Source organism: Lygodium microphyllum, chromosome 26 (genome assembly GCF_053477565.2).
Source record: "Lygodium microphyllum isolate KBCC chromosome 26, Lygodium_microphyllum_v1.1.10, whole genome shotgun sequence".
In the NCBI taxonomy this organism is placed as follows: domain Eukaryota; kingdom Viridiplantae; phylum Streptophyta; class Polypodiopsida; order Schizaeales; family Lygodiaceae; genus Lygodium; species Lygodium microphyllum.
The window spans coordinates 90,504,319-90,525,548 of record NC_141160.1 but is presented as its reverse complement, the minus strand read 5'-3'; the positions used below and the strand labels follow the sequence as shown (position 1 = coordinate 90,525,548).

Genomic DNA, 21,230 nt, shown 5'->3' with positions numbered 1-21,230 from the left:
AAATTAATTAAATGATTGGATAATGTTGGAAAATGGATTTAGAAGGTTGCCACTTGGCGAAAATGCCCATGCAAGGCTAGAAAATGTCTCTGGAGATTGGAGAGAGGTATTCAATGCATTTAGCTTGCAAGAGAGAGGGACAAGAGGCAATTGGTTTGATCTATAGCCATTGGAGGACCTTGTGAGGTAGGCAGGCGGCGCAGGAGAATAATCAATAGCAGGCGATAGTAATGATGAGGCTTCTTGGAGTTGGCAGCAATAGTTGAGGTCTAGGGACAACAAATTATGGCATCCTTGGTAGTAGGTGGTAGGTTTTGGGCAGTATCTCGTAGGCTATAGCGAATTCGAAGGCCTTTTTCATGAAGAAATCATGAATTTCTCTCTCTTCTGGCATTCTTTCACCTTCTCCAACTTGTGCTCAATCAATCTCAGTATTTCTCAGCTTTTGGATTAGATTTCAGTCAAATTTGATGGACAGCAGAGAGATGTCTGCTGTAAACCCTAAATTTCTGCAGAAATTAGGGTTTGACAGACACCTCAAGACCCGTGCCAATTGGTGAAGGCATTGTACACTGAATTTAGCACCTGAAATTTGTGTAATTGTTAGGGAATTCAGATGCCAGCCCATTCCTTGTAATTTGGGGCAGCATTTGGCTAGTCGGAGGTCATTTGTACAAGTCTTGGGTAAAAACTCATTGGGCAATTGGCCCGAATTGATCACTAATTTTTGCTACAACAAAAGGGGCTTTTGGAATAGTAAAGGAGATTGTGAATCTTAGCTTATACTCATTCCAGTAGCAATCAAGTTAAAGAAATACTAAAAGGGGCGCCAGTTTTGGGGCCAACAAGGTGTCCAATTCCGAGATTATCAAGGTAATTTGTTCATCTTAAGTTATGTTCATTTAGTGCTTAATCAGGGAATTACCACCCTTTCTAAGAAGGAAGGCTGGTTTTAGCTGCAATCTACTTCTTGGGGGTCACAACATACTTTTCATGTGCTATGCTTGAGTTTTCTTTTAGTTCTAAGTTTTGATTTGTTTTCTATGGGAACTTTCTTTCAGCATGTAAAATTCTGGATTGGGTTTGCAACAGCCACAGCTGGAGCAGCCTTAGCTATAGTGAAGTGAGTTTCACTACTGAAGAGGAGACCTCCCATGGTGGTGCCAGGAGTAAGGGAGGCAGAATTAAAATTGATAGTGGCACAAGAAAACAGAAAAGGTGAGAGCCAAGCTCATCAGTAAGGAGGGAATATTGAAAGAACAATGCTATAGAAGAAAACACGTATATTTTGTTAAGATTCTGAGTATATGGCACATCAGAAACAGGGGAACTGCTGATGAGGAGCCTCCAAGGAAAGGGACAAGAAGGAGACACAAGAGAGAAAGGAAAACAAGGCAAAGGAGGATTGAGAGACGCACACAACGGTGAGAGACCTTATGTCCTTTGTGTTGGGGTAATCTCATGTGAGAGTATGTATCATTTTCATTTTAAATTGCTGAAGTAAGAGCTACTGGAAGGATTGCATATTGTTGTCTGTAAGGTGTATATGATTTGTTGGAAATTAAGCTATGGTTGAGAATTCCCAAAAACAGAGTAGAAATGGTTAGGGGCTTAGATACTTAAGCAAGCGCATGTTTGGTTCTGCATCTTTTCTGGAATGTTGGCTGTTGAAAGGTTAGTGCAATGAAAGATTTTTGCATGTCTCATTTCCCATTTTATATGTTTTTTTCATTTTGTCCCTTTAACTTGCCCTACCTGAAAACTTCAGATTGCATAATGTTCTTACAATGGAGAGCTGATATATAGTACCCAGGAATTACCATTTGAAAGCTGAACTCAACCTATGTCAAATGATTAATCATAGTTGTTCAAAATATCCAACACCACACAACTTCCTAATTTGAGGATCAATTGATGGTTTATTAATTTCAGCAATTAGTAAGCAAGAAGGCAATGGATCAGCATTGTTTTACTCACCCATCTTTCCTTACAAGTTCTTGTAAGAACTGCAATTTCAAATGGGCCCTAGAGGCCTTCATTGATATACAGCTCCACTAAAGAACTTGAATTCTCATGACCTTCTTGAAGATCTTTGCTTCTTGTATCTACTAGGTGTGTCAACAGCAAGTAAACTAGAGTCTTGTGTGTCTCTGTCTTCATCATGCTCTTTCTCTTTTGGATCATTGAAAGACTTCTCATTGTGTGCATTAACATGGAACGAGTTCGAACAAATGAGTTGTATTAAGAGGTTAGAGAAAAGTGTGATAAGTCTGTTAGAAACGAACAAACACACAAGCTTACTCTTGCTCCTATGTGAAGCATTGGCCATTTTAATTTGGTGGCTGTTTGACTTTTTTCACTTCATAGAGCTTTGCACTGAATGCAAGAGTAAGCTTTATCTCTACTACCATTCTCTTAGAGAAATTGTATGGGATTCAGAAGCAAAATAAACTTTGTACACCTTCTTTTTTTGGTCTAGCTTCACTCATTGCCATAGAGTCTTGTGTTTTCAAACTCTAACAGTTTAACTTCACTGTCATGTTGTGATAGTGAAGGGGATAACTTCAGATTTATATATAACTTTAGAGGTGAGGGTCTAAAAGAAGCATGTACAAGTCATACATGATAAGAAAATGTAAAACAAACCAGAAACAAGCTGAACAACTAGCAACTGAAAACCAAGCTAAAAACGAGTAGCAGAGTGTGTGGATGACAATAGAGGCGCTATTTTAATGCCCAATGTGATGTTAAGAAACAGTTCAATCCTTGCTACCAATGCTGTGCTTTCTGGAATCAACTTTGCATGTGCTGCCAGGCCCCTATCACACTCACAATTGCCCCATAGGGCTAGCATTGGTTGTGGACGAGGAAGCTTTTAAAGACTAGCTTCGAAACTTTTCAAGAGGTCAGCTGTCTTAGCATTATCGGCCTCGAACATACTAATGTTCTAGTTCCGAATCACCAGATTAAGTGTTTTAGTTATCTTTCTATAGCTAGGATTTATTTTTGCAAGCTCAGCAATAATATGTGATTAATGCCTAGCCGTTTGGCCAGGCAGGAGATTGCATAAGTTGTGTAGGACATGATCAGGCTCATTAATGGCAGGGTTTCAATGGTGAGAGCCACAAAATTAATTAATTATTTAATGTGAAAGTTTCCACTTACACATTTAGTCATTTGGGCCTTTTGAATCTTAGTGCCACAAGTTTTATCAAAATGTAAAAAAAATTGTAACAGTTAAAATCTAATATTTGCAACATGGAAAAAGTGTTTTACCACAAAAAATGAGTGAAAGTGGATGATGCAGCTTTGCATCAGCCATGGATCAGTTTTCAGCAATTGTGGCAGTTGGATGAAGAGGGTGGGAGCTTGTTTGTCAATCATATCAGTGGGAGCAAGATCCTGGCTGTCCCTATATGCATCACCATAGTTGGATTCCCATGCGTGGGTATGCAAATTTCCCATGTGGAAAAAGTTGCTTCAGATGTGATGTGGGGAAAAAATATCATACTCAACTTTTTTGGGAAAAAAAAGGTGGATTGGGGAAGGTTTAATAGACTTTATGGTTCCAGGAGATATTTGAACAATAAGTGTGTAATTGTGAAACATTGCAATTGGTGATTATGATGCTTTGAAGTTTGATCTTCTATGCTACTTTGAAGCTTGAAGTTACAAGTTTTGAGGAGTAAAAATGTGTATAATCTTTTATTTTTTAAGCTTTTTAAAGATTAAATTAGGGCCATGTACGGTTCAGCCCTTGGGACAGACCTGTACTTCCATACCCATATGTGTATGGTGGATGGAAATGTATGGAATTATGTGCATCACTAGCATATCCTTTGTATGCTTGTATAGTTTGTTGCAAAGAACAAGTTGTATCCACACTTCTATGCACAAGGGACGGGACTGGACAATTTCGTGCAAGGTTGAGTTGAAGTGTTTGGCACCAGCGACAACTTGAAGCTTCTCAGCTCAGCATAGACCTGCTGTCTAGGGTTGTGTGCAGGCTGAGTGCAGCACTTTCCCTCCACAAAAGGCATAGAGTTTGCCGTAGGCAGTAGTCTTAGTCTGCGTGCAAGTTCTTTTTGAGGAGCGTATGCAGAATTTGAAATTTTCATGGCAGATTTGGTCAATTCTCAAGATAGTTAATCATAGTTGGTGAGAGAAGCTGGTGATTTAGCAAGCAGGTAGGGCTGGAATGATTTGTAAAGAGTAGATGCAACAACAAGTTTCTGTCAAGAGATTGCTGGTGGCTGAAACTTAGGTTTTAAGAGCAGAATCACCTACTTCGTACTCAATATGTGATGGCTCTAGTAATCTTAAAGAAATGCTGCAAGGGGCACCAAGCTTTGGGGCCAATCTGTGACTTTTGTGTGTAAGGAGGAACATTCTAGCTCCTTTGTGTGAAGTGATTTATTGCTGAAATTGTGGTTTAGTTAAGTCCATGGTAACCACAAAATGTCTAGCTCCTTTGTGTGAAGTGATTTATTGCTGAAATTGTGGTTTAGTTAAGTCCATGGTAACCACAAAATGTTTCATGCCCGAAACGTTGCATTTCACCTGAATCTTTTCACCTGTGGGCAAGTCCCAAGCGAAATGCCAAGTCAAAAGTTTGAATAATATATATGAGATCATTGTCTTTATAAAGAAGAGTTGCATCTTACATATTTATACCATGCAAATCCTTTCATGTCAACAAATGATGCCTATCCTATTTGCAGTGTGTCCAAAACCTCTCAAAAATGTAAGAAAAAACAATTGTTTTCCATTCGAAAGTTTTGTTTCAGTCAGCAATTTCACTCTGGGTGTTTCACGTTTCAGTGAAACGTTTCAGGTGTTTGAGTTTCAATGCCAGTGAACTGTGTTTTATGGTTACAATGGAACTTAAGTGCTTTTGCAAGTTAAGTATGATATTGCCCTTTACAAGCTTGAAGGCCAGTTTCAGGAGCAGAGTTGGTTAATGCAACCAATAGGTTTGCTTTAACTTTTTGATGAGTCGGGACATTTGCTCAGCTTTTGAAGAGTCCAAAATTCACTGAATTATTGGCAAGCACTAGGTTTTTAGAGTTGAATGCATGTTAATGAGAAGGCACCACGGATATTCAATATGTGCAAGTGCATGGGGCTGGTTTAGACCACAAACCTGTTGGTAATTACTAAGGGTCAACATGTCCGTTTTGTTTTGAAACAGGTTGGACAAGGTTTATCATGAAGATTCTGAGATGAATCTTGGTGAAGATATCTCCACAGGAAGTAGTGTTGAGGGCTCTATGAAGGATCAGAGAAGGCACAGAAGACATCACAGGTTTGTCAAACTGTTATGCATTATTGCACATTCTGTCTGTTTGCTGAACCAAATGGGGTCTACTGTCAGCATTTAGAAGAATCTTGCTTGCGGATTTTTGTTTGTTAATTTTGTTCTGGTTGATTTCTAAATGTCCTACTGCTGATTTTTGCATGCATATACATAATTCATGCACAGAACGAATCTTGTTAAAATCTAAGAAGAAGTCTCCTAGCATTTATATGGTTGAATTGTTTTATTCTGAAAAGAAATGCCTAAGGATAACCTTGCATAACTGTAATGCTCTTTCACTGAGCACTATTTGGTTGGTGTTCCTTTGCTGTGTGCTGTAAGTTGCTCCCAAGAGTTCTTTCTTGGGTATTGAGTGACATCTTCAAGCATTGAAGTGTAGTGAAGTAGATGGTGCAATTTCATGTGGCTTATTCTCATTTAATAAGAACAACCCAAAAAAATGGTAATAAAATGGGCAGAACAAACATATAAAAATCAGTCCTGCGCGCAACGGTCACCTTGGTTTGAACAGTTCAGACTGGATGGGAACTGGTCTGATTGGATGGATCCGACTGGATTGGATGGACCATATGGGATGGTTCCATCCATGGACGGATGCAACCCTTCCTTGAAGTGCCCTTGGCATGCATGAGTTGCTGCTGTTATCTTCCCAACTTGCTAAACAGTTGATTTGATATCAATCAGGTCAATAGTCTAAGCATGGTGGAGAGCCATTGTGAGTCACTTGTCGAGTTGGACCATGACGCTCCACTTTGTTTTGCTATGTCCACGTAGGAACATCCTCGGCTGACCTCCACATCATACTAGAATGGCATGCCATGTGCTTTTCCACCTTCATATAGCCATAACAAATTGTTTTTTTACACTTTCATTTCATTTTTACACTTCTTATGTCTTTATGCAAGCCATGATATCCAAAGAGAGTTGACAACTCCTGAAAATCTTGCTCAAAATAGTTTGGCTGAGAAGATGAATAGGACCATTCAGAGAAGGGTCTATAGTATGCTTTTCAATGCTGGTATTACCACTGGGTTTTGGGCTGAAGTTGTAAAGATAGCAATGCATTTGATCGACAGGTTTTCTAGTAAGCCAGTGGATGGCAGAATTCTAGAGGAGTTATGGTGTTGAAAGAGGCCTAGTTATGATCACTTACGTGTCTTCTGTTGTGAGACATTTATGCATGTACCTAGGGATAAGTGGAGTAAGCTTGATCCTAAGTCCTAGAAGTGTATTTTTCTTGGATATGGAGTGTCAATAGGGATGGGCTATTGCTCATGGGATTCCAAGTTTGAAAAGGTGGTATGTAGCCATGATGGTAGTTTTAATAAGGATAAGATGCATAGGTAGCTTGTTAAAAAACTTGAGATTTGTAGGATGGTATTCTAGGAGGATGAACAGCCATCACATGGGTAGTATGTACAACATGTTCCACATGATACATGGCTTAGACAACTAGCTAGTTGTAAGGTGGGAATGCCATAGGCAAGCGGACAGCTTCATATAGGTGAGGAACAATTGGTGTATAAGTTACATAAGAGCTTATATGGTTTGATATAGGCTCCCATGGAATGGTATCATATGGTCAATGCTTTTATGTGGTCTTATGGATACATTAGAATTGAGATTTACTGTTGCTTATACAATAGCAAGGCTAGGGATGGTAACCTTATGATTTTGATCATAGTTGCACTAGTACCACGTACAAAAGGTTTGATACTATACCATACTTTAGGTACCGTACCTTACGTATTAGTACCATAAGGTACCAACTTAATGGATACATCTTTCCCATTCAAGCTGCACTTTGGGACGAGCTAAATGCTCCTTATACTAATATGATTCTCCCATGAGATTAGGTTATCTGAGATTCAAACAATTTCTCTCAACCTTCTCTCTCTCAAGCCCACACTTCTCTTATTTGTATGATCATGCATGTATGATGTATTCATTCCCATCTATGTAGCTATAAGTTGTAGGTAGCAGTAGCGCATGTTGCGCATGCAGCATTAGGTTTTGGCATGTTATCCTCAAGTACTCATCTTATATACTCTAATAGCATTGCTATTTAGACTTGAACTATCTATTCTATTATCTTTAGTCCAAAATAATCAAGTTATTTTTTTTTCGTATTAATATCGTACCATACCTTATAAAATCTTAAGGTACCATTTAGTACCGTATTTTATCGTACCGTACCGTATCGTACCTTTCGTATCTAGTAACTATGATTTTGATTCTCTATGTGGATGACATGCTACTTGCTAGGAAGTTAGCCATGAATATGGATGCACTAAAGAGAAGGTCACATGATGGAACCTTTGACATGAAAGACTTGGAGAAATGTTGGTTGTATTGTTAATACATGAATTATGCAGTATAGAGACAAATAAATATATTCTATTTGTCTTAAAAGGAATATATTAAGAAGTTATTAGAGCATTTCAATATGGAAAGGGATAAGGCAATCAATATTCAATTGTCTCCATATTTGATACTTAGCTAAGAGGACAACTTCAAGCTAGATGAGCATAAAGTTGAAATGACCAAGCTTTCTTATACATCCGCATGCAAAGATATATGTCTCTATTTTGGAGCATGAGTTGAGTTGGTGGGCTGAAACAAAGAAAATATGGTCTACAGGACAAGTTGGTTTCCACCACGGAGACAATATGCTAGACCATATATTCACGCTAAGGGCCTTGATTGAGGAGGGACGATCACGGAGGCAAAAAATCTATTGTTGTTTTGTGGACCTCTGCAAAGCCTTTGATACTATGCCGCGTGCAAGACTCATGCAAAGGTTGAGACACTAAAAAGTATCATGAGATACTTGAGTGGCAATAGATCTATATGCATATGCTTCAAAAGGAAGGATGCACATGTTCTTGGATAGGTAGATGTTGATTTTGTAAGGAGTATTGACTCCAGAAAGTCTACTATAGGTTTTGTATAGGTCGTGTAATCTCTTGGGACTCTCGATTGGAGCCATATATGACTTTAACCACCACCGAGACCGAGTATGCTGCATCCATTGAGGTCCGCAAAGAAGCTATAAGATTTACTTATCTAGTGGGAGACTTTGGCATTGCATAGAGATGCCTATATTGCAATGTGATAACTAGAGTGTCATTTAGTCAGCATGAAACACCATCTTTCATATAAAGACAAAGCACATCAAGGTGAAGTATTAGTTCATTAGGGAGGTTCTTTAGGACATGTGCATTGAGCTTGTTAAGTTACATATGGATGATAACCTTGCACACCTTATCATGAAGAGTTTCCCTTCTGAGCGCGTTGGATACTACATAGTACTGATGGGCATTGGATAGTATCTTTACTTTTTCTTATACTCCCATAAAGGCACATTGGCCCTTAAGGGGGAGGTTGTTGGGCTAAAGGCCAATGGCCAATAGCCACGCGGGCACCCTTTATATAAGTGTACACTATAGAGTCAAACAACTGAAGATAGCAAAGAATAGAGGTACGATTCATTATACCAACAAAACTCTCGTGTGCTTCTCCTCTCAATCCTGTTACACTTTGAAACCAGCCTTCCTTCTCGGACAGGGCGGTAAATAACTTGATTTAACACTATTTGCAACAAGCATAAAATTCACATGAACTTATGTAAATATTACCACTTTAATCTTGGACGTTGGATATCTTGTTGGCCCCAAAATTGGTGCCTCTTATGGTATTTTTTTAGTCTTATATTGCAAATGGGAGGAGTACAACTGAGATCCTTTGACCTCCTCCGCTAATCCAAGTGCCCCTCACGGTATTTCTTTATCTTATATTGCAAATGGGAGGAGTACAATTGAGATCCTTTGACCTCCTCTGCTAATCCAAATGCCTCTTGTTGTTGTCAAAACTGATCAATAAGTCTCTAAACTAATTTGCCCCTTGGTTTTCTTGGGGATTGGTTCTCACCTTGCTCCTTTAAAGACAAATTCAGCCCCAAATTTGATATTGGATGGTTGGCCTCTTGAATCTCCCTAAACTTCCTCAATTTCAGCTACTAGAATTCAAGTTCTAGGCTCTCAATTTTGAGCGTGCATCTTGAGGCAGCTATCAAAACCCTAATTTCTACTGTGAATTAGGGTTTATAACAGAGATTGATTGAAATCTCTTCCTTTGATGACTCTGACTGCTGGAAAATGTTGAGATAACTTGAGAGATGGCTGGGGGATGAGAGTGAATGCTATAGAGAGAGAAATTTCAGAGTTTCATCGTGAGAAACACTGAAAACTTGTTGCTGCCTTGCTCAAAAAGCCATGGAAGCTGTCACCTACAGCTTAGGACTACCAGAAAGACTGTTATTCCATCCTATATGCTGCCATTTGCATCATATGACCTTGGGTTGCTATCATGTGCTCTTGGAGGGTTGCAAACTATTGTCACATGCTGTAGGATTGATCCTTGGTAGTTGCAAATCACATTCAGCAGGCTCTCCTTGCTCTCTTATAGCCTTCTTCTCTCTTACAATGAATGAAATAGACTTCCACTAGCCCCTAAAAACGTTTTTTCCTCTTGCATGGGCAAGTTTTGCCAAGTGGCAACCTTTTAATCTCATTTTTCAGCATTATTCAGCTTATTAAATTAATTTTTAAAATATAAATTTTAAAATTTTAAAAATTAATTTAATAATTATTCTAGTGCTAAAAAAAATAAAATTACTTGTCAATAATTAAATTTGCTAGGCCAATTTTTCTTGCAAGTATCCTTGAGTAGTTATTGACCCTTAGACTGGCAGTGTTATTAATGCATAGTCTCTAATGTCACCATTGAGATTAGTGGCCAATAAATTGGTCTAGGCCCAAATTTGACACTGGATACCTTGGCTTGTTACCATGGAATAATTGCCATGTGTATCACTTGTGCTAAGCAACCTTGCACATTTAATTAATAACTTAATCAAATGTTATCAAGAAGATTAAAGCATCTCAAAATTTCACATCCTCGTAAGACACTTCATAGCTTTCACCTTGCATAACTCCATTGGTTCCCTCTTAGTATGTTGCTTAGGTTAATAGGATCCAACTTGCATATAAGACATGATACAAGCCATACCTATATCACTGAATATAAAGGAAGTGGGACATCAAACTCACCTCCGAGCCATAGAGCCAAACAGAGTCACCCCCAAGCTTGAGAACCAAGTCATGGCTACTTTGCGAGGGGTGGAGTCCCATACAACCAATCTACACTATCCTAGAATACAGACATGTTGGCCTTTGGACCAAGAGTTTAAGAGTGGTGATCACGCAACGATATGCAAAATAGGGCCTTAAGTTCTATAAACAGGACTCCACTGCCCTAACTCCAAAGTGCCCCTAGTGCATATGTCTAGGCCTTTATGACATTGTGACCAATCCTACTAGCACCCATCTAGATGTCTAGTGATTTGACACATGGCCCACCTCTTCTTTATTGAAAGGGCTCTAGTAGTCAAGGTTCTATTGGCAACAGCCTAGTGTAGAATTTCATATGGTTCAACTGTGATGAGTTGAGGGACTCCTATTTCAAGGTGGCATGGTAGGCAATCATCATAGTCAGTCCCTATTAAAAAAAAAAGTGGTTTGTGAGCTCACTCCTGGTATATAGACCTTGAAATTCTTGCATAGGGTTTCCAAGGATGCAAATCCTTCTTGGAAGAGGTTTGAGGATTGTCTATGAGGTGGGCATTTACTAAAGCAAGGACCACATTACCGAGATCATCCTTTTTACGCAGCTTGCTCTAAGTTTGGTGGAGTTTCTCTAAGTTTGGTGGAGTTTGCAGAAGGTAGTAGGTTAGAGGGTCCTAGTCTACGAGGAGAAGATTAAGAGGAAGCCTGCCATTTGGAACCTCGAGGTCCAAGATTATGAAAGGATATAACCGGAGGGGTGTGACTACATTCAGTGGGCTGGTAGGGAGGTTGGCACTGCTCAGCCCATTAGGGTATGGAGAGACATTTAGAGGGGTGTGGATTTGAAGATAGTGCAGTACGTGATAGGATGGCAGAGAGGGGCAGAGGCTAGGAGACGAGATATATGTAGTGATGCCTCAGGATTGGTTAGCCCCTTCTCATCAAGAGCATTTGCAGCCAAGACATAGTCGATACAATTGTCACCTATAGACATCCTAGTATGGGTGATAGTAGATAGAGTCAGAGGTGCTTCCCTAGACACCTTTTTTTGTACAAGAGGGTAGCCGATTTGTTGTAGATAGAGTGCAGTAGGGTCTTGCCTTCCCCAACATCCCTTCAAGGAGGATCAGAGTCATAGGCCTCTAAGAAAGACAAGGCACTTAAATCCACACATAGCTTGGTTAGGCCAAAAGTGATGCCATAGGCTTTCGGAGGGTAGGCCTTTCGATGACTTAGATTGGGATCCAAAGGATTGGCTTTGGCTAGCCTCAATAGTTGTCCAAAAGATTGTGAGCATCTTGGTGTACACAACCTAGATTTGCAGAGACATCTTGATGTAAAATGGCATGGACTGGGCCCATACCTCTAATCGCTGTAAGGTATCATGTCTGGAAGAAATGGGAACGACAATACGAGTGTGTGAGACTCGCCTCCTATAATGAAAACAAGTTCGAATGCTCAAGGAATTACCTCTTTCGCACCAACCTATCGGAGAACGTCAAGGCTTCAGAGGAAAGGTTTCTGTGCTTAGCACGGGTTGGCGGGGTGGAGATGGCTGATAGCTATCGACATTCTCGTTAGCAAACCTGCCCTCTGTGCAGCTCTCGCGAAGCAGGAACCTCTTATGCACACATCTTGCTTTCTTGTCCTGCGTTGACCGATGAACGCGACATGCAAATCTCGGGTATTATAAGTGAAACTCGCGACCTTTTGTCCCGAGGGTGTACCTTAGAGGATGAAGCTGCGCTACTCCTTGGTGGGGAGATCGGCGGGTGTGTGTTTACCCAACTGTGTGAGCACTCGTCCGCACTCGAGGAATGTGGTCCTGGGGCATCGCCTCGTGGCAGCATTCCTCGGCGAGGCGATGCCGAGGTACTTGGGAATATTATATGCGTGATCCCTACCCTTCGCGCGTCGGGAGATGGCGATATCCTCCCTTTGCGATCTTGTGCGCAAGCTCGTACTTGTACCAATGATGGCACCGCCTCGCTCAAGCAAGTGAATGCTGTCGGGAGGCAGTGTTTGCTTAAGTGCGACGGGACACCACCTTTGAGCCGACAGCCGCCAACCTTGGGGTATGGCATCCCTTTGGCGGTTTTAGCTGGTGAGAGTCCAACACTACCTGGGCCCCTGTGCCGGGGTGCTAGGTGCCTACCCACGCTCCGCTCATTGGGAGGAGTCTTCCAAGGACCTTGGTTCTGAAGGAAGTAGCGAAATCATAAGCTAGTGGCATAGGGTTCTGCCTTTGAGTCTGTTTAGGCACCCGGCTCAAAAAACAAAAACTGGGCCCCATCATGTAGCAAACATTGGAAAGGGCATAATACCATGGATGCTTTCTGCTGAATCTTGTGGTGACACTAGTTGGTGGGTTTGGAGAGTCCTTATTTCTATGGCTTGTAGCTCATGGGGGCAATCGGTAGTTGGTTTGACTTAGATGCAGCAGGATGGGGTTTGCAAGCACTATCCATTATAGTGCGTGGAGATATTGAAGCACTGCCTATGGTCAAGTGAGTTGGCACTAATCATGCGGAGAGGTGCTTGTCGTTTTTTCAGTTGACCAATGCCTAGCCTAGGTTGTATCTCATGGGGGACTTTCTGCTAGCAATTAATCAGCAAGAGCAGCCACTTATTGTGTGAGACAAAGATCTAATATACAATGTTTATCATCAAGGTTGGCTCATGCAACGTGGTAGGCCTGGAGGCTTTACCTAGCTAGAGCCTATGGCGTTGCAAATGGATGTATGGGAGCTCATTGGGAGCCTCACAAGGTAGCACATCTAGAAGGCTCCCTTTTAGATGCTTTTCAGTGGTAAGAGCTGAAAAACCGGTATATGACTCACATAAAGCGGTAGTTCCTTCAATTAACACCTGGTCTTTTCACACACACACACACACACACACACACACACACACACACACACACACACAAACAGAGACCTCACTCCCTCGCTCAACACCAAATTGGCCCCGAAGACCCCTCTCGGTATTTCTTTATCAATTAAAAGATGGAAAAATTACAAAAATGAAATGTTCCAAAATACATAACTTGTGAAGGTTTTCATCTTTTCTGAGTAAATCCCAGCTGCATAAGGACAATATAGCATGACAAGATCAACATCCCTTTTAGAAAAGCATTTTTTGTAACCATAACTCAGTGATTCATGTGCAGAATTGGAGTGTGCAGATCTCTGAATTCACTGTTCTTACTGTCCAACATGTCCAGAACAACATTCCTTTTAGGAAAGCATTTTCTGTGACCAAAACTCAATGATTCATGTGCAGAATTGCAATTTGCAGATCTCTGAATCCACTGTTTTTATTGTCCAGCATGTCTAGAACAACATCCCTTTTAGGAAAGCATTTTCTATGACCAAAACTCAATGATTCGTGTGCAGAATTGCAGTCTGCAGATCTCTGAATTCATTGTTCTTATTGTCCAGCATGTCCAGAATAACATCCCTTTTAGGAAAGCATCACTCTAGCATTAAAACAGTCCCACAAACAACACTAAATCAGAGCTGAAAAACCCTTCGATGGAATCAGCCCATCATGCAAAACATTTCCTATGAGAATAGAGAGAGAGAGTTGACCAGAGGGAGCAAGCTCTACCTCCGTACATGAGTCAGAGTTGAAAAAGTACTCTCCATAGCTAATGTTCTTGCAGCAATCTACCCTCAGCTCCTCAAAACTTCATTCTCAGATTTGCCCCTTACACCTATTACGTTTTTTTATAATGCTCTCCCTCTCTCTCTTTTGGGAATTTGTGCCACATGGCATACATGTAACAAATTTTCCATTTAAACCTTCCGGTCTAAAATTCTCCATGTTTGGTGCAAAATTTGACCTCGGCACAAACTGGAGAATTAATCCTCATGCAAAAACGAAGATAATGACGTGAACAGATTCTAGAGTTCAAAAATAGTAACTCCCTAAATTTTAGGGATGGTGACCCTTGCATTCCTCAAGTTGTTATGAGCAACTTTTATCATTGCAACCACATCAAAAAGTGTAATGTGGCTCAGTTACGGTGACTTTTATTCTGTGAGCATTCTTATATATGTATCTTCTATCTTGGCCAGGCTCATTGTCCTACACCATCTCCAGTGGCTAAGCGCACAGTCCCAAACCATTGGCATTCTATTCTTTAGTGTCCATTCAATATGGAACTGGTCCTAAGGCTCAGACAAACCATTAGTCCAATTTGTCCTAGTGGCTGCCTCTTCTGGCCATGCAAAGATTCCAGCTTAATCCAAGAGAACTTTGGGGGTAAAAAGCAACAGCAACTAAAGAAAAGAAAAATAAAATATTTATATAAGTAAATAAGGAAAGCAACTGCAAAAAGTATCATCACCTGGTGACAAGAGCATCTCGGTGTATACTACCTTGATAGAGTTTTGGTGGTGCATCATCCATTCACTGTCCATTCATTGTGCGCCAATTTTGAGGAGCTACAGGGAGACTCTTAACACCAATGGGAGCTTCAATACAATTTCTTCATTGTTGGGGTCAGGGTTGCATTCTATGTGCATATGGTACATTCCGTACAAGTACCGTACCATATGTTTGTTTTGTATAGTACTGTATGGTTTGCGTGCATTTGTATTGTACAAAAGAAAGGCCATTTAAAATGTTTGTTGGCACCTTTTTTTTTGAAATTCTGCCCAAATTTTTGGGCCCCCCATCTCACCACACAAATCAGCCTCCATCTTTATCAATCTCCCTTTGTGGAGCTCAACTTTCAAGCCTCCATCTTCTTCAATCACCCTATGCACTCTCTTGAGCTCAACTTTCAAACATCGTTTTTCACGAAAAAAAGTATATACAAATGTGCGTGCACACGCACACACACAGGCAGGCGCACACAAACAAACAATAGTTTAGTATACTATAATAGAATCAGACTTACAATTTGCATTGTAGTCATCTGAGATGTAGGCCACTTAAATATTTGGATACCTCTGACCACCTTCGACTCATTCTTTATACATCACATGTAGTGAACTTTGTAAAGCTGTTGGGACTTCTATATGAGTATTCAAACACTTTGATGCTGTATGCATTGCAGCTATGCACGAGGATTTTTCAAAATTATGCACCACTAGAAAGTGAGCTTGTGCGAAGAGTCTTAAGCCATTCAGCAGCTGTGTTGTAGATATCACATTTTACAGCACAAATTTGTATATTGTATATTAGAATAGGATTACATTTACAGTTGTCCTTTTAGTTATCTGAAACGTTTGGATGCCTCTGACTACCTTAAGATCGTTGTTTATTATATACACAAGGTCATCCAAAAGCATCCATGTATATGCATGTACCACAACAGTAAGCCCTTATGCGACCATTGGGGCCACAGACTACAGTGGAGACCAGAATTACACTGGTCATATAAAAATCACTGATATTTACTTCAATTGCATTCTGTATTCAAGTTACAAGCAACATTAATACTAGAATCTGGCATATGTTGCTTGATGCAAATTGAACTGACAGCTTGTCCAAACCAAAACAACACTCGCATGCCTCTTATTGCCATTTCCTTGTTCTGACTCGTGAGTGCTCACGTAGACAAATTCAAAAGCTGATGTATTAATGAGGCTCATTAAATTCTTATTAGCTGGAAAAACTGATTCCAACTAATTCCATTATCAGCTTTGTAACCCATGTGTCTCATGATTGTCCTGGCTGACTTGTCATTGCCTGAAAGTTAGGAGAGAGCCAAGGCTATTCAAATTAATTTGAGCTGTTCTTCATGCAACATTGATATTAATCTTAGAATGCATGAGAAAAAAAGGTGAAAATACGTGCAAAAGAGTGCAACTTAAGTTGTTAATCTATGCTTATGCAGTCCCTGTTCCTAATTGTTGCTTGCTTGTGCATCAGGGACAGAAATTCATATCATAGTTTATCAAGCTTTGAAGAGGATGTTTCAGATGATCAAGCTAGAGAAAGTGACACCAAAAGAAAAAGAAAGCAGAGGCACCACAGCAGTGCAAATTCTGTTTCACAGAAAGAAGGTTAATAAAATCTTGGACTGTTAAAATGTGTTGGACATGCCATTCGATACAAGTGTATCGGTGGGTTAAAACCACCATTTCATGATTTTAAACTTTACAGCATGTAAGTGCTTTTTGTGAGATATATTGTACAGTAAAACCATTGGAAATACGAACTGTATTGAGGTTTCATTCTTCTTGTTCATTGCCAGACTCAATATATATGCTCTAATAACTACAAGCCATCTATTATAAAAGTCTGAAGAAACTTCTATAACTTAGGAGGATGCCAAACTCGACAAATTGCTAGTGGCCTGCAAAAGCCTAATTCATTGTAAAGAGAATGATCAAAGCTCTTACCGGCATAGTTATGAAAACCCACAAGTTTACACAAACATTAGCATTAACTTGATTAAAAAGAGTTTGTGAACAAGAAAACGAAGAGTTCTAATCCGTTTGATGGGGGTGAAAACATAGGAAACCTTGACTGCTCATCTTGCCAAGTAGGATGTACAAGTAACAAAGGTATAGCTTGTCCTTTTCCTATCTTTTATGTGGAGTTCAAAAGAAAAGAAATAATCAACAAGAAAGAAACCACAAACAAACATGTGTACGATACATAATTAGGTGACCATTTTTTCGTAGTGGCGGAATTTTGGGCACTTGACAAAAGGTCCAAAGGAGTTGATGCTAAACTATTATTGCAATTGTTGAAGTTGCATTTGGTAGACAAACTGTCATTATTTCTTGTTATGATTAGCATAGCCCAAAGTATCAATTGGGAGAAAATGAGGTGCAAATGTAGTTGCATCTAATCACTTCGGAACTTCGGCATGGTTTGTATCTTGCTCAATGGATTGAGGCCGTGTAAGGTTGTAGCATAGTAGCTGGTTGTAAGGCCAATGATATGCTTATGTAACCTGACTAAATTGAGGACTTGGGATATTTTGAGCACATGCATAGGAGGTTGTAAAGCCAATGGTATGTTAAATGTTGTAACATTAGTAAGTTGAGGGCTTGGGATGTTTTGAGCACTTGTTGGAGATCACCTATATAACGCATGTCTAATCTCATGTAAATATAATGATGTAAGTAGAGCTAGAGGCAAAATAACCAAAGGAATGTGGTATAGCATGTAGAGGGTGTGCATATATTGTAGAGGCTAGTGCTTGAATATGCAAGCCAATTCCAAGAGGCTAATGTTGTGATCGCCAAAGGGTTGTATTGAAGTTAATGCAGGGTTGTAATTGCCTTGACTATGATAAAATCATGATATTGAGTAAAAGATCACAATTCCAAGATATCACAATTGCAGGTTGGAGTTGAATAAATTTGAGAACTATGGGTCCAAACGTGGACCTGAAATACACAAGACATTACATGCTAATGTGAGGAAATCATTGTGGGGTCCTTGTAGGTGGTGTCATTGCATGGCTCATCAAAAGCGGAAAAGATCAATGTTGATATTCAACAAAATGCTGAAAGTTGGAAGCTAGCATGTGGGTCGCTTGCATTACAAGCTTTTGACCATCATAGATATGTTGCCATTGACAAGGTTGGCCATAGATTTATGTGATAGGCAATATTAGTGAAAATACTCCTTGAGTTTGGGAGATGACCTAGTACTTGAACTCTATTAGGAGAGAAATTTGCATGCTTATACATTAATTAGTAGGATACTTATCAAGCTTGAACACATAAAAAGGTAGATCTTGGTATTAAGATAGGACAACCAGTAGACTCAAGCGTGAAACATGTCATGTATATTGATGGAGTCTTAAGATAGATTATGGAATTTCTCTACCATACATTAGGTAAGCCTTGAAACAAACGTGATGGCACAATGAACTTGTGATGGTAGCATAATTGGAGATGTAGAAGAAAATTTGAGCAATGAATGCTTGATACATTCAAGGTTGACCAACTAAAACTAATGTATTTAGTAGAAATCATTGAGAATTTAGTGATAGGAGTGCCAATAGATGCCCATCTTCTAAATTGTGATTTGTTAACACATTACATAGTAAGTTATCTTTTATATTTAAAAAAAGCACGACTTTCCATATTATTATGAGGATTTATCTCTTTGAAGGAGATGTACCATAGGGTTTTACAAATCAATGACTTTTCATCTTCTTATTACTTTAAGACTTCAACTTTTTGAAGGGAATATACTATAGGAGGTTTCTTTACTAGCAAAGACAAGCTATTGATTAGCAAGTGCTTCAGTTTCAAGCAGGCATATGAAAAGGGTTGTATGAAGAACTTGTGGATTTAAAATGCATACTTTTAATGTAGGCCAAGAATGACATGATGAGACTTCTATTCAAGTATTAAAATAATAATAAACTTTACTAGACTAGTTTGTGTTGCTTGGGAGATACATCTTTCGTGTTCGTTCCTGCCCACATCTCTTGGTACCATTGGATTTATAATATTTACCCAAAAAAAGTTGAAAATAGATTAATATAATTAGCTTTAGCTTATTGACTAAAATGGACTTTGGTCACTTGATTGGTAGACAAGCTAGTCATATCACTTGTGCCTTTTACATTGAAAAATGGGTTCAAATACTAAAACATAGCATTGGTAAGAAGACTATACCTTTGGGATGAGATATCTACTTCACATTTCTTTCATTGTTAACATGTGGTACTATTTTCGATAAGATATATTTGAGATAAAATTTGGTCCATGAGAGAAGATTGCATGCTTGTGGTGAATGTAGTGTAAGAATTCTTCACAATTTGAGATAAAATTTGGGCCATGAGAGAAGATTGCATGCTTGTGGTGAATGTAGTGTAAGAATTCTTCACATATGGCCACTTGAAAGGGGACTTTATTTGTTCTATTGCCAAGCAAATGTTGATTTACAGTGAATGATGAAGCTAAGGAGGACTAGGATGTTAGAAGCAATATGTGGGCACAATAAGTATGCGAAATCATGTTGTCATCATGTTAGGAAGTTAATATGATCACATAATCTCTTTGGATGACTATGTTTTGTAACTTCACACATTCAAAAATCTAAAATAGAAGAAGAGCATCTACTTTGAAAGAAGCTTTCAAAGGGAAACACTCATGTGCACTTGTGTAATCTTAGTTTTTTCTCTTTTAGCCAAGGGTTATGCATAACATTTATGATAATGATAGTTATGACAATAGATGGTTGGGTCTGTTCAAAAATGTTTATTTCAATAGCTAAATTCTCTCTCTATTTTGTTGCGTGCCTTTAGAAATATGGACATTGTTCTTTGAGATATACTCTAAAAAATTTCAACAAATTAAGGTATGGGTAAAAGTTATGTGATGGCTTACTCGCTTCGGACTTCCTTGATTCAAAGAACTAAGTTGGGTTCTGTGTCTCTAAACAAATGTAGTAGCTATGGCCCAATTTCTTGCATTCGGTGAAAAGAAGCAACTTCACCTTATCTATGTTGAAATTTTCTTCCATATTGGTGCAATTGAGACTCGATATGGTATCTTTTTAAATGCCTCTTCCTTAATCTTCTAAAATCCTCAAGGTTCACATGAGCTCATGAAATCTTTCTTCCCTTGCATCTTTGGTTGAACCATCTTACTTTGGTTCTTAGTACGACAAATTAAAGCTTCTTGCTTCTTTATTGGCCTTCAATTAACTATCTTCTAGATATATCACGTCATTAAATGCTAAGATGAGCTTCCAATAGTTCATGCTAGATTGGCTATGAGGAGTCCATAAATTTCTCATTTCTTACCACAAGAGCATTGAATACTTGGTAGACATTAATTGTCAATAACCATTTTGATAGTACTCTTAAGCCTCCTAATAAAGTCATGAAGAAATACTCCAATATTTGGGTAGTGGTCTTGAATGCAACAATCAAACTATTATCATGTCTAAATGCAACAATGAGAAGTAGCTTCCACATATCAAAGGCATCCATGTTATCCATGTCTATCATGATGTGCACCATGCCTTATCCACATTGGTGTTGGAAAATGATTCTAAAACAAGCTTGTAATAAATCCTAGAGAGTTTTTTTTTTTTTGGGGGGGCGGGGGGGCGGGGGGGGGGAGAACATTTTGTGGTTTTTCAAAAAGTCTTTAAAAAAAATAAATAAGCATATCTAGGAGTGTGAGAGGTCATTATCACAACATAATTATGGCTTACATCAAGTCTAAAAATATAACCCTCTACAATAGTTTAATGATTGGGAATAAATCCTAGAGAGATTTTTTTTTGCCGGGGGGGGGGGGGGGGGGAGGAGATCATTTTGTGGTTTTTCAAAAAGTCTTTAAAAATAAATAAATAAGCATATCTAGAAGTGTGGGAGGTCATTATCACAACATAATTATGGCTTACATCAAGTCTAAAAATCTAGCCCTCTACAATAGTTTAATGATTGGGAAATTAAGATCCTACTTTTTAATCATATTTGAGTTACATATCAATACCAATTTGAATTCTTTTAACTTCTGATTGCCTTAATCTATTCTCATTGCCTTCTTCCTTTCTCCTTCTTCTTCGAGTTCATAGTGTTTCTTTAGCGATCTTCAAAAAACTCTCTAACTATGGAGATCAATCATCTAATAATCTCTATATTAGTGGGGTAAAATGAGTCTTCATATTGAATTAGAAAGTCATTCAAGGAAAGAAACCTCTTAACCTCTGGTTGGATGGAAGGTTATATCCCAAAGATTTTATAAAAAATAGCACACATCCTTTTTGTAGTTGCATCATTGATGAGATTTCTTGGTGATGGTTATAATGGTTTTTAGGGTATACAATAGAAACAAACTATTTTAGGT

The 21,230-nt window shown here is 39.0% G+C and overlaps 1 protein-coding gene across 4 annotated transcripts in view; it reads left to right on the top strand.

Annotated features, from left to right (window-relative positions):
• LOC148013527 (Zinc finger C-x8-C-x5-C-x3-H type family protein) overlaps positions 1-16,656 on the top strand; it is a 90,972-nt gene extending 74,316 nt beyond the window's left edge. For 2 of the 4 annotated variants that reach the window (XM_087667740.1, XM_087667737.1), the window contains 4 exons: positions 1,093-1,218; positions 1,320-1,424; positions 5,192-5,305; positions 16,327-16,645. In XM_087667740.1, the coding sequence (XP_087523866.1) occupies positions 1,093-1,218; positions 1,320-1,424; positions 5,192-5,305; positions 16,327-16,465 (484 nt within the window). In that variant the 3' untranslated portion in view covers positions 16,466-16,645. Of the gene's footprint in view, positions 1-1,092; positions 1,219-1,319; positions 1,425-5,191; positions 5,306-16,326 lie in introns of all 4 variants that reach the window. The other 2 variants (XM_087667738.1, XM_087667741.1) reach the window with 2 other exon arrangements.
• The last annotated feature ends 4,574 nt before the right edge of the window (positions 16,657-21,230 follow it).